General features: G+C 44.9%; 1 protein-coding gene across 1 annotated transcript in view; it reads left to right on the top strand.

Annotated features, from left to right (window-relative positions):
* The first annotated feature begins 1,532 nt into the window (after nucleotides 1-1,532).
* Nucleotides 1,533-11,932, top strand: part of C13H10orf67 (chromosome 13 C10orf67 homolog) — a 104,219-nt gene continuing 93,819 nt past the window's right edge. The window contains exon 1 of the mRNA XM_069547431.1: nucleotides 1,533-1,655. Coding sequence (XP_069403532.1) covers nucleotides 1,558-1,655 — 98 coding nt within the window. The 5' untranslated portion in view covers nucleotides 1,533-1,557. The remainder of the gene's footprint in view (nucleotides 1,656-11,932) is intronic.

Raw genomic sequence — 11,932 nt, 5'->3', positions numbered from 1 at the left:
CCATGAAATTAAAAGATGCTTACTCCTTGGAAGAAAAGTTATGACCAACCTAGATAGCATATTAAAAAGCAAAGACATTACTTTGCCAACAAAGGTCCATCTAGTCAAGGCTATGGTTTTTCCAGTAGTCATGTATGGATGTAAGAGTTGGACTATAAAGAAAGCTGAGCACCAAAGAATTGATGCTTTTGAACAGTGGTGTTGGAGAAGACTCTTGAGGGTCTCTTGGAATGCAAGGATTTCCAACCAGTCAATCCTAAAGGAAATCAGTCATGAATATTCATTGGAAGGACTGATGCTGAAGCTGAAACTCCAATACTTTGGCCACCTGATGCAAAGAGCTGTTCATTGGAAAAGACCCTGATGCTGGGAAAGATTGAAGGCGGGAGGAGAAGGGGACACAGAGTATGAGATGGTTGGATGGCATCACCGACTCAGTGGAGGTGAGTTTGAGCAGACTCTGGGAGTTGGTGACGGACAGGGAGGCCTGGTGTGCTGTGGTCCATGGGGTCGCGAAGAGTCAGACACAACTGAGCCACTGAACTGAACCGAAGACCAGGCAATGACATGTGGATGATATCAGAAATATGTTTGCTATCATATCAGGGTGTTACATAATTTAAAATAAAGGATAAGCAACAATTTCCCTCTAAGGAACTTCTCTTATTATTGTAGAAACAGTAATAATGAATTCCACACAACACCTTATAACTTAGTGACTTACCTGGTTGGCCTTACCTGGTTAAGCTTCCCCACTGTCAGTGCAAGGGATACCTCTGGATTCTTGGTTGGGAACCAAGATGGATCCCACATGCCCCAAGACGAGACCAAAGCAATAATAAATAAATACGGTATAGTTTAAAACAACGCATTGGTTCTCACAGTTTATGTTAAATATAAATTTTAACCCTTTTAATTTCTGTAAATAAATTTTTGTCCACAAACGCCTACGTTTATGGGCAAGTGGTAGGTATAGGCAATTCATCAGCGGCCTGTTTCCCTCATATTATGGGACTGCTCTGAGAACCCAGGGATCACTATGTAAAGGGCATCCTTATTAGCCAGGTGCACTATTTTTCATCCTCCTGGAGGTTGACCTTTAGCATTGGGCGGAAGGTCACTAAAACAAGGATTGCGGAGGCTCGTTGAAAGTCGCCTGCAGAGGGTTGTTGACGCAGGAACACAGCTCAGGAATCCACACCCCCTAGTGCATGAGCCTTGCGGGAGGCTGAGCTCAGAGCTTTCGCACAGGGGAAGGCACAGAGGGTTCGGAGCGTGGTGGGCTGCCGCCTGGTTATCTTCAGGAGTCCAGCTCTCCTGGGAATACGTCAGCGGTGGCCTGGCCCGTACACGTCCAGGACAGGAAGCCCTGAACCGCGTGGGCAGTGAAAAGGGCAGTCGGGCTACTCCCGGCCCGGCAGACCCCGGACCTCCAGCCGCGCCAGCGCCCCGGGATTCTGGCGCAAGGCCGGTTGCCCGGGAGTCGCCATGGCAACGGACGCCGGGTTCTGGATTTCGCAGGCGGCGCACAGCCTAGCGGCCACCTCCGCGGCTCCCATGGAGGTCTATGGAGACTGGGCACCCGAAACCGAGGAGTGCTGGAGGATTATCAAGAATCTCGAGTCCACTCTTGAACAGTTCCGGCTCAGTCCCAGGTGACCGGCGCGACCTGCAGTGCCGGGGCCCGCGCCCCTGCCGGCGCTCCACCGCTCCCGGGTTCTCTAGCTGCAAGCCCCAAGGCAGCTGTTTTGATATCTAAATAATACCACCGTGTACCAAGCACGGACTCTGGGGCCAGACTGCCTGGGTTCAAATCCTCATGACACTCTAAGGGCCCAAGACTTGGACGAGTTAGTCAACTTCTCTGTGCCTCCTTATCTCTTCAGGAAAACAGCCAAGATGGTGATGCCCAGCGCCTCCTTCACAGTTCATAGCGAACATTCAATGAGTCAGTCGAAGATCGACATACAAGTAGGGTACATAGTACCGTGGAAGTGTTTGCCAATATAGCTATCTTGTTCTTGACCCTTTTGAACAGTTTTTTCGTCTTATAATCCTTTGCCCTCCTCTGTCCCAGTTTTATTTGGATAATGTAGACCTGATGCTTGGGGTGGGGGAATGGGGAGGGAAGTATTTTTCTTTCTAAAAACCTTTTGAAATCCCGTAAATGGCCCTCACTAGGTTAACTGCTCTAGGTGCCCTAAGACAGGGAGCTTCGTGGTGCCAGGTGGGCTGGCTGAGACACCAGCCCTGCAACTGGCGTCTCCCTAGGGTAGGATGAAGGGCCCAGAGCCCCGTGGTGGGGACTGACGCAGTGAGATGGCGCTGCCAGCCCAGCTGCCCCCGCTGAACTGTATTAAGTGAGTGCCTTTGTGAAAAGGGATGCGGGTGCACTCAGAACCCGGTTGACTGGTGGTGTGAAAGCACATATTGGCGGTAGCGGATGGTGGGCACGGTGTTGAACTGCTCTAGTTGTTGACTAAGAGAGATGAGTTCCTACCCTGGATTCCTTGGTGTTCCTGGTGGGGAGCTTCTCCAGCAAAATGCACTGGCTGTGCTCAGCAGCCAAACTGACAGTGCCTGGGGCTCAGTCAGTGCTTGTCTGAATGAAGGAGCCGCGGACGCCCCTGTGAGTTTCTCGTCATCGGCAGGACCCAGGCCGGTGTTGGTGCTCTGATATCTGGTGTGTGTGGCAGAAGCTGCAGTCTTGTGGTGAGGAGAGAATCGGGCACTGGGGAGGCACCATTCAACAAACCGACAGAAGCCTGTCCTTTCTGAAGTTTACATCCTAGGCAGGAAACCAGCGATAAAGTCAGTTAAGTGGTGGTGAGTGCTAAGGAGGAAACAGAGCAGAAGAAATAATGTGTGGAGTGGGGAAGGGGGTTGTAATTTTATTCTTTTGGTCATACCACGTGGAGTGTGGGGATCTGCCAAGGATGGAACCCAGCCTCCTGCCTTGGAAGTGCTGGGTCTTAACCTCTGGACCACCAGGTAAGTCTCACAGGGTTTTAATTTTAGATTCTGTGGTCAAGAAAGACTTCTTGGAAATGACTTTGGGGAGAAGAACTGCAGACTTGAGGGGGGACCTTTCTCTCTATCAGGGAGCAAGTGTTCCAGGCAGAGGACAAGAAGTAAAGGAGAGTGGGCATAGGTGTCACAGGACCAGCAATGAGGCTGGTGTGGCTGGAGAAGAGTGATGGGGGAGAGCAGCGGTGATGAATGAGCTCAGAGGTAAGGGGATGGATCGTGCTCATGGTGTGGAACCTAGATCATTGTAAGGACTGCAGCACTGACCTTGAATGAGGTGGTCAGATGTGGTTTCCCAACACCCCCAAGCAATTCTCTTTGATTCTCAGCGGACAGTGATTGGGTGTGTCTTGTAGTTTGCTTATTTATTTATTTTACTTAAAGTATGGTTGCTGTACAATATTATGTATCATAAGTCACAGGTGAACAATAGAGTTATTCCTAATTTTTAAAGGTTATACTCCATTTATAGTTATTATAAAATTTTGGCTATATTCCCCATGTTGTACAGTATATCCTTGTAGCTTAGTTCAGTCCAGTCGCTAGGTCGTGTCCAACACTTTGTGACCCCATGAGTTGCAGCACACCAGGCTTCCCTGTCCATCACTAACTCCCAAAGCTTGCTCAAATTCATGTCCATCGAGTTGGTGATGCCATCCAACCATCTCATCCTCTGTCGTCCTTTCTCCTCCCACCTTCAGTCTTTCCCAGCATCAGGGTCTTTTCCAGTGAGTCAGTCCTTCACATCAGGTGGCCAAAGTACTGGAGTTTCAGCTTCAGCATCAGTCCTTCCAATGAACATCCAGGACTGATCTCCTTTAAGATAGACTGGTTGGATCTCCTTGCAGTCCAAGGGACTCTCAAGAGTCTTCTCCAACACCACAGTTCAAAAGCATCAATTCTTCAGTGTTCAGCTTTCTTTATAGTACAACTCTCACATCCATACATGACCACTGGAAAAACCATAGCTTTGACTAGAGGGATCTTTGTTGGTAAAGTAATGTCTTTGCTTTTTAATATGCTGTCTAGGTTGGTCAGAGCTTTTCTTCCAAGGAGCAAGCATCTTTTAGTTTCATGGGTGCAGTCACCATCTGCAGTGATTTTGGAGCCCCCCCCAAAAGAAACTCTCTCACTGTTTCCATTATTTCCCTATCTATTTGCCATGAAGTGATGGGACCGGATAGTTTGTATTATACTGCTTAATCCCCTACCCCTATCTTGCCCCTCCCTCTTTCCCTCTCCCCACTGGTAACCCTAATCTTTTCTTGTGTCCTGCAGTTTAACTGGAGATGGTGTCAGATTCACAGGTTAAGGGCTCAGCCCCACAAGACTGTCCCTGTCCTCCCTCTTGAGAGGCTGATTGCAAGTCCAGGTTGTCACCTGTGCTTTTGACAACCAGGGCTAACTCAGAGATTCCTCGAGTTCAGTTAATTTGCTAGAGTGGCTCATAGAACTCAAGAAACCAGTTTACACACTTGGCTACTGGTTTATTACAAAGACTATTAAAGGACATGAATGAGCAGCCAGAGGAAGAGATACATAGGATGAGGTCTAGAAGGGGGATTCTGTCCCTGCGGAATTTGGGGTGCACCCCATGAATTCATTCTTGTTTACCAACCTGGAAGTTCTCTAAACCCTATAATTCAGGGATTTTTACAAACTCTTCATTACACAGGCAAAATTGACCAAATCATTGACTTTTTGTGATTGATTCTACCTCCAGCCCTCTCTGGAAGTAAGGTTGGAGGAGGTGGGATTGGAAGTTCTAACCCTCTCCTTCTGGTTGGTTCCCCTGGCAACCACCTCCATCCTTAGGGACTTTTCAAAAGTCATTTCATTAACACAAAATCAGGTGTGGTTGAAAGGGGCTTCTCATGAATAGCCAAAGACACCCAGTTCACCTTTTTCCCCTATTTCAGAAACTGAGGACAGCAGACCAAATATTACAATAAAAGATTCTTTCATTGTGCTTGTCGCTTAGGAAATTCCAAGGGTTTGGGCTGCTGTGAGGCAAGAAGCATGGATGAAGACCAATATATGTATATTGTATATATATACATATAGGGCTTCCCAGGAGGTGCAGTTGGTAAAGAATCCACTGAGGAAGATTCTCTGGAGTAAGAAATGCCAACCCACTCCAGTATTCTTGCCTGGAAAATTCCATGAACAGAGGAGCCTGGCAGACTACAGTCCACAGGGTCGCAAAGAGTCAGACACGGCTGAGCAACTGAGCATGCACATATCTATATCTATAAATTATAAAACACACTGCAGAGATGGGAAGACAGGAGGGGAATGGAGCAGAGGAATCACATTATCTGGTTTATCTTTCAACCAAACTATTCTGGCTATTGTTTTGATATTAGACTCTAATGAGGGGAAACAATGGAAACAGTGAGAGACTATTTTCTTGGGCTCCAAAATCACTGCAGATGGTGACTGCACCCATGAAATTTAAAGATGCTTGCTTCTTGGGAGAAAAGCTATGACCACCCTAGACAGCATATTAAAAAGCAGAGACATTACTTTGCCAACAAAGGTCCATCTAGTCAAAGCTATGGTTTTTCCAGTGGTCATGTATGGATGTGAGAGTTATACTGTAAAGAAAGCTGAGCACTGAAGAATTGATGCTTTTAAACTGTGGTGTTGGAGGAGACTCTTGAGAGTCCCTTGGACTGCAAGGAGACCCAACCAGTCCATCCTAAAGCAAATCAGTCCTGAATACTCATTGGAAGGACTGATGCTGAAGCTGAAATGCCAATACTTTGGCCACCTGATGCAAAGAACTGACTCGTTGGAAAAGACCCTGATGCTGGGAAAGATTGAAGGTGGGAGGAGAAGGGGACACAGAGGATGAGATGGTTGGATGGCATCACCGACTCGATGGACATGAGTTTGAGCAAGCTCCAGGGTTGGTGTGCTGCAGCCCATGGGGTGGCCAAGTCAGACACAACTGAGTGAGGACAGGGGCAGAAAGAGGGAAACCAGTTAGGGGACTATGACAATAAGCCTCGTCGAAAATGACTGTGATGGTAGCAGTGGTTGGAGATCGTGAGACTAGTCAGATTCTAGATTTATGTTGAAAGTAGAACTGATAGGCACAGAGTGCGTAAGATTCGATTTTTTGAACTGACTAACTGGAAGGATGGAAGTGCCATGAGCTGGGATGAAGAAGATTGAGATGAATAGCTTTGTGGGGAATATCATGAGCTTACTTTTTTTTTCCCCCCACCTAATTTAGCTGCACCAGGGCTTAGTTGTGGTATGCAGGATCTATTTCCCTGACCAGGGCTTGAACCTGTATCCCCTGCATTGGGAACTCAGAATCTTAACCATTGGACCACAAGGGAAGTCCCTCAGAAGCTTACTTTTGGACATAATATCTTGGAAGTAACTCTTAGTCATCCATCTAGGCTTTTTGGTTGTATGAGTCCTTAGGGCAAGAACAATAGTTTACCCTGTATTCTTCTCAATTCTTGGTTAAGACACCTAAAAAGTTTAACATGCATATCTCATGTGTACGTAGGAGCTACCTAGGAAAAATGACTAAAACTCTAAGATGGCCCAAACCACCACCTTGAATACCATCTTCAGCTAAAGACAAAAGATGTTGAGTGGAGGGAAGCCAGTTATGGGAGGTTACCAAGAAGAGCAGTAAGGATAAGTTTTGTTATGCAAATTTTAATAAGTGCCTTCTCCATTAGTAAGATTCTCTTGTGAATTAGAATCATCTTCTGGTAGGAGAGGAAGACACTTATAAGTGGAGATTTCCTTTATATTTCCTTTATAAATGTAAATTTCTCTTACAAACAGATAACTTCTATTCTGCTTCCAGGGTTTCCCCTGCGTCTGCAGTTTCTCAAAACAATTTACTCAAAACTGTTACAACCTCACCAGAGCCATGATAGGCTCAGAGAGGTGCACTAGGCCAAAAATAATCCCTGAGTCATGCTTCCGGGGCTTCCGGAGATAACTCTGGCCAGTCAGAGAGATGATAACTCTGGCCAATCAGAGGGATGATAACTGGCCAATCAGTAAATACCAGGAAACCCCTGCAGCCAATCAACCCTTGCCAACTCCCTGTCTTTTTCTAAACTTATAAATACTGCTGTAAATCTGGGCTCGGGGCTCTTGTTCTACTCCACTGTGTTGGATGTGACAGGAGCCCTGGCTCGAGCTAGCAATAAACCCCTTTATGCTTTTGCATTGCTGTGGATGTCTTATTCTCTCAGTTTTGGGGGACTCAGACACTAGACAAAACAAAAATCATCCTTATGCTAAAGCATCATATTTAGGGGTGCTATATTCTGCTACCCTTCAAGCCTAAGGTTCAGAAGAGAGGTCCAGCCAGGTTGGATATACCAGTGTGGGAGTAATTGGCACACAAATGCACCTAGAAATGGGAGACTTGGTGAGATCACTCAGGAAATGACTGAAAAGAAGTGTGTGAACCTTGGGACACCTCAAACTTATATGTTCTTTCAAGAGGAAAAAAGTGGAAGCAAGAGTGCTTTGTTGTTTGTTTGTTTTTTCCCTTATTTGAAATTGAGCAAGGATGTTCTTTAGTGGTCCTGTGGTTAAGACTGAGCTTCCCGTGCAGTGGGTGCAGGTTTGATCCCTGATCGAGGAACTAAGGTCCTACATACCTAATAGTGTGGCTGAAAATAAATAAAACATTTAAACTGAGCAATACACCATTGTGAAAATTTAGTGCACTTAATGCCACTTTCTTTGACTAATTCATTAATGAGCATTTGTTAAGATAGACTATTCTAGGATTTAGTGAGAAGTGTCACTGCCTTCTGTTAATAAATATTCATGGATCTGTTTTCTGTAATAAGACAACATGTTAATTTTGTATCTCATTTATTTAAAAAAAGAACCTGTAATTGCTATTTTTCCGAGACACTGTTTTATGCATAACAACCAAGCTATTATTCAGAAATCAGATTGCTGAGGCTATAAATAAGGACTGTGTAGGAACCACTTAGCTAGTTTGTTGTGATGTGGGTTTCCATTCTAGGCAGAGGGGTTGTCATCTAAAATTAGAGACATTTGGAATTTAAGGGGAAGCTGAAGAATGAACTTTCATGTTTCACTTGGATTCTGAATGAGTCAGAACTTTCTGAATCAGTCATTCAGAAGGTTAGGACCAGTTAGGGATAGTAGAGCATAGACATGTTCTCACAAGGGATGGAGGATAAGACTCTCACTTCAGGCTTATGATTTTTTCTTTTCGGCTGCACTGTGTAGCTTGTGGTATCTTAGTTGCCCAACCAGGGATCGAACCAGTGCCCTTGGCCATGAGAATGTAGAGTCCTAACCCCTGAACTGCCAGGGAATTTACAGGCTTGTGATTTTTAGATGAATTACTTACAATCTTTGAGCCTCAGCTTCCATATCCTCAAAACAAAGAAAGGTAGATAACCTGAAAAGAGATTGTGTGTATTAAGACAGATGCCTTGACTAAGCACAGGGGACAAGTTAAGCACTCAGTTGTTAAAAAACAAAATTTAACTGAGTAGATTTGAAGATCTGGTTGGCTTTGTTAGGTGGTTCATGAATTGGACAGCATCCCATCAGCAATTATAAGGGTGCTCCAAGGGGGCGGTACAAAATGGGAGGTTTTTATAAAGGAAAGGGTGGGACAAGGGAGATGTTAGCATAAAGGAAAAAAGCAAGAAGAAAAAAAAAGCATTGTTTTTAGGCCAGCACTTACCCTTGCAGGGCAAAGGGCAAGGCAGGGGTTTTATCATGCAGATTGTCTCTTCTTCCTCTGGGGGCAGAGTGGAGAGGGCCCACACGACAGATGATCTTCTTGGTGCTGGCTAATTAAGGTTAACATTTCTGGGGAAAGTTGAAACCGAAATTCAGTCAGGTATTATGTCTGGGTTTGGTATCATGCGCTTTAGAATAAGTAATGCCATTTTGAGCCTGTGGTTTTCTGTTTCACACAATAAATAGGCACTAATTTTATTTTTAACACCTGGAGGAGGTATCTATAAAATTCTTCAAACTGGTTTTAAAATATCAGACTGTATTACTGTAATATGATGGAACCAGAGAGAATAACTGAAAACATTATTCTAAGTTTCTAAATCATATCCTAAAGATACATGTATTGGGGGTGATTTTTTTTTTGCACTTCTATTCTTTTTCCAGCTTTGATATATAACTGACATGTAACATTGTATATTTATCATAAAACCTGCTCACATTCATAACTTACCACCCACCCTAGATCTTTAGCTTAAAATGGGAAGGAAGGAAAGAACATACATGGTCAAGCTTATTGAAAGATGAAGCTGAATAATAAATAGAAGCTGCTTGGTGCTAGGGAAGGGGAGGAATTGCATTTCTCAGCTGGAAGGATGAATCACGGAGGTCTGTTAAGTGGGAGGCATTGCAGAAAGAAACAGTTTTAAGTTTAGGTGGTGTTTGTATTTATCGTATTGATGCAGCACTCCTGGTTCAAACAGGAGATAGAAACCTCACCAGTGTTTGAACAAGGAACAACTATTTCTTGTTTCTTTAATGTTGTTATTTATTTGTTTTTGGCTGTGCTGGGTCTTGGGTGCTTTGCAGTTGGCGGGGGCCACTCTTTGGTGAGATCCATCGGCTTTTCATTGCAGTGGCTTCTCTTGTTGTGGAGCGCGGGGTCTAGGCATGCAGGCCCAGTAGCTGTGGCTCCCAGACTCTAAAGCACAGGCTCAGCAGTCGTGGCACATGAGCTTAGTTGCTCTGCCGCATGTGGAATCTTCTCGGGCCAGGGATGGAACCCATGTCCTCTGTGCCACCAGGGAAGTCCTGTTTCTTGTTTCTAATTAAATATTAACAAGGATTTTTAGTTCAATTTAAAAAACCCTCTAAGCAGCATTGCAATAGCAAATGTAGCTGTGACCCCGAGGGCAGAAGAGTAAATGCAGACAGAGCTAAGAATTTAAAAGGTCCCCCACTCCCACCAAACGCTGAGATTAAGACCTCTTGGGAGAGGATGTGGCTGGTGATAGAGACACTTGCCAGAGGGTATTGGCCAGAGCTGGTCCCTGGGCATGACTTGTTGTGTGGCCATGGTGAACTTGGTGAAAGATACAGACAGGCCAAGGTTTTTTATGTAGCTGGGAAATCCAAATAGTCATTCCTGAAGGTTCTGAGCCCTCAAAAGTCCTGCCTTTCCGGGGAGGTTGGTTGTATTTTTTCATTAATCTTTCCTATTGAATGTGGAAATGCTCAGAGTCACTCCAGAGAATCTCCTAAGTTCCAGATGTAGTCCTTGACTCCACTGTGTACCAACAACCTGCTTTCCTGATGATCAAAATTAATCACTTCAACCAGTAGTGTGCCCCTTTTCTCTGCCTTTGGTTTAGTGGTGTAAGGATCACACGGTGGTCAGGCGCCAGTTCAATTCACTCTCATCTATTTCAGTAGAACCATTGTTGTGCTTCCCAGTACAAGCAATCTCCCTTTGGGAACTAAGACCTCCAAGCCAGTAGGTCATAAAGTTTCTGGGAAAGGAAGCAATGATTTCAGGGGTGGGTTATTAGGTATAATAGTGAGAGGCGCCTCTTGCATTTTTACCAAGATTCTTGGACCTACAGCTGTGCGAAAGATGGTCCCATGTGCTGAGTGAAGGAGAAGAAGAATATCTCTCCCACCATTTCTGCATTCTTGGCTGAGCCCCCCCTCCCCCCATAATAAAAGATTAACTGGAGAAAAAAATAACAAGTTTAATAACATCTATTACTCCTGTGTACAAGGGAGATACCCAGGAAAACGGAGTAACTCCTTGAAATGGTTCAAACCACTACCTTAAATAGAATCTCTACCTAAAGACAAAAACAGATGTTGGGAGCCAGTTATGGAAAGTTCCAGAAAAAGCACAGTAAACAGGGGGATGGTTGTAATGCTGGTTTAAGCTCATGCCTTCTCCATTGATAAGAGTTTCTAGAAATTTATGCCTAAAATACTGACAGTTCTTACTGAGTGGAATTGGCAGAATCTGAGCTTGCTTGAAGGTTGCATCTAACTTTTAAAAAATAGTTTACTTTGAAATAATTTCAAATATACAGAAAATTTGTCAGAACAGAACTAAGAACTCTTCACCTAGATTCAGTTCCCAACATTTTCCCGTGTTTGTTTTCTCTCTTCTTCCTCCTCACCCCCGCCTCTATACACACACACACACACACACACACACACTCACACTCACCCAGACATTCATTATCATCAGTCTTTTTAGAACCTTCTGAAAGCCTGTTACAGACATGTTTCCCATTAAGTGTGAATTTCCTAAGCATTCAAGTGTGTTTTTCCTAAAACGGATACTTTTTCCTGCATGACCAGCACACACTCTCAAATCAGCGGATCCACACTGCATGGCCCTATCGCAGCCTCCTTTCAAGCTGAGCCAAGAGTACCAGCAATGACTTTTTTTCCCTTTCTGGTCCAGGATCCTATCTAGCAGTGTGCGTTGTCTTTAGCCATCCTGTCGCCTCAGACGCGTCCGACAGGAAGAGTTCCTCAGCCTCTCCCCACTGTTCATGTCCTTGACACTTTTTTTAAAAAAGTACAGACCTTCTGTAGCATGACCAGCGCTACCTGGGTCCATCTTCTGTTTCCTTATAACCAGACTCAGGCCATGTGTTCTTGGTAGGAGTGCCACAGAAGTGAAGCTGCGTGTTCTCAGGGCATCACTTGAGCCAGGGAAGGTCATTCATTCTATTCCCTCATTGGTGCTTTAACCTTGACCTTGCTGGGTTGGTGTCTCCCAGGTCTGCCATAAATTCACCATTCTTCCCTTTGTAATAAATTACTATTTTGTGTGTGTGTGTGGTAAGTTGCTTCAATTGTGTCCAACTCTTAGCGACCCTGTGGACTGTAGACCGCCACACTCCTCCGTCCATGG

This window comes from Ovis canadensis, chromosome 13, assembly GCF_042477335.2.
Source record: "Ovis canadensis isolate MfBH-ARS-UI-01 breed Bighorn chromosome 13, ARS-UI_OviCan_v2, whole genome shotgun sequence".
Taxonomy (NCBI): Eukaryota; Metazoa; Chordata; class Mammalia; order Artiodactyla; family Bovidae; genus Ovis; species Ovis canadensis.
Note: the sequence above shows the minus strand (reverse complement) of the source record. Positions and strands in the feature narration are given on the sequence as shown.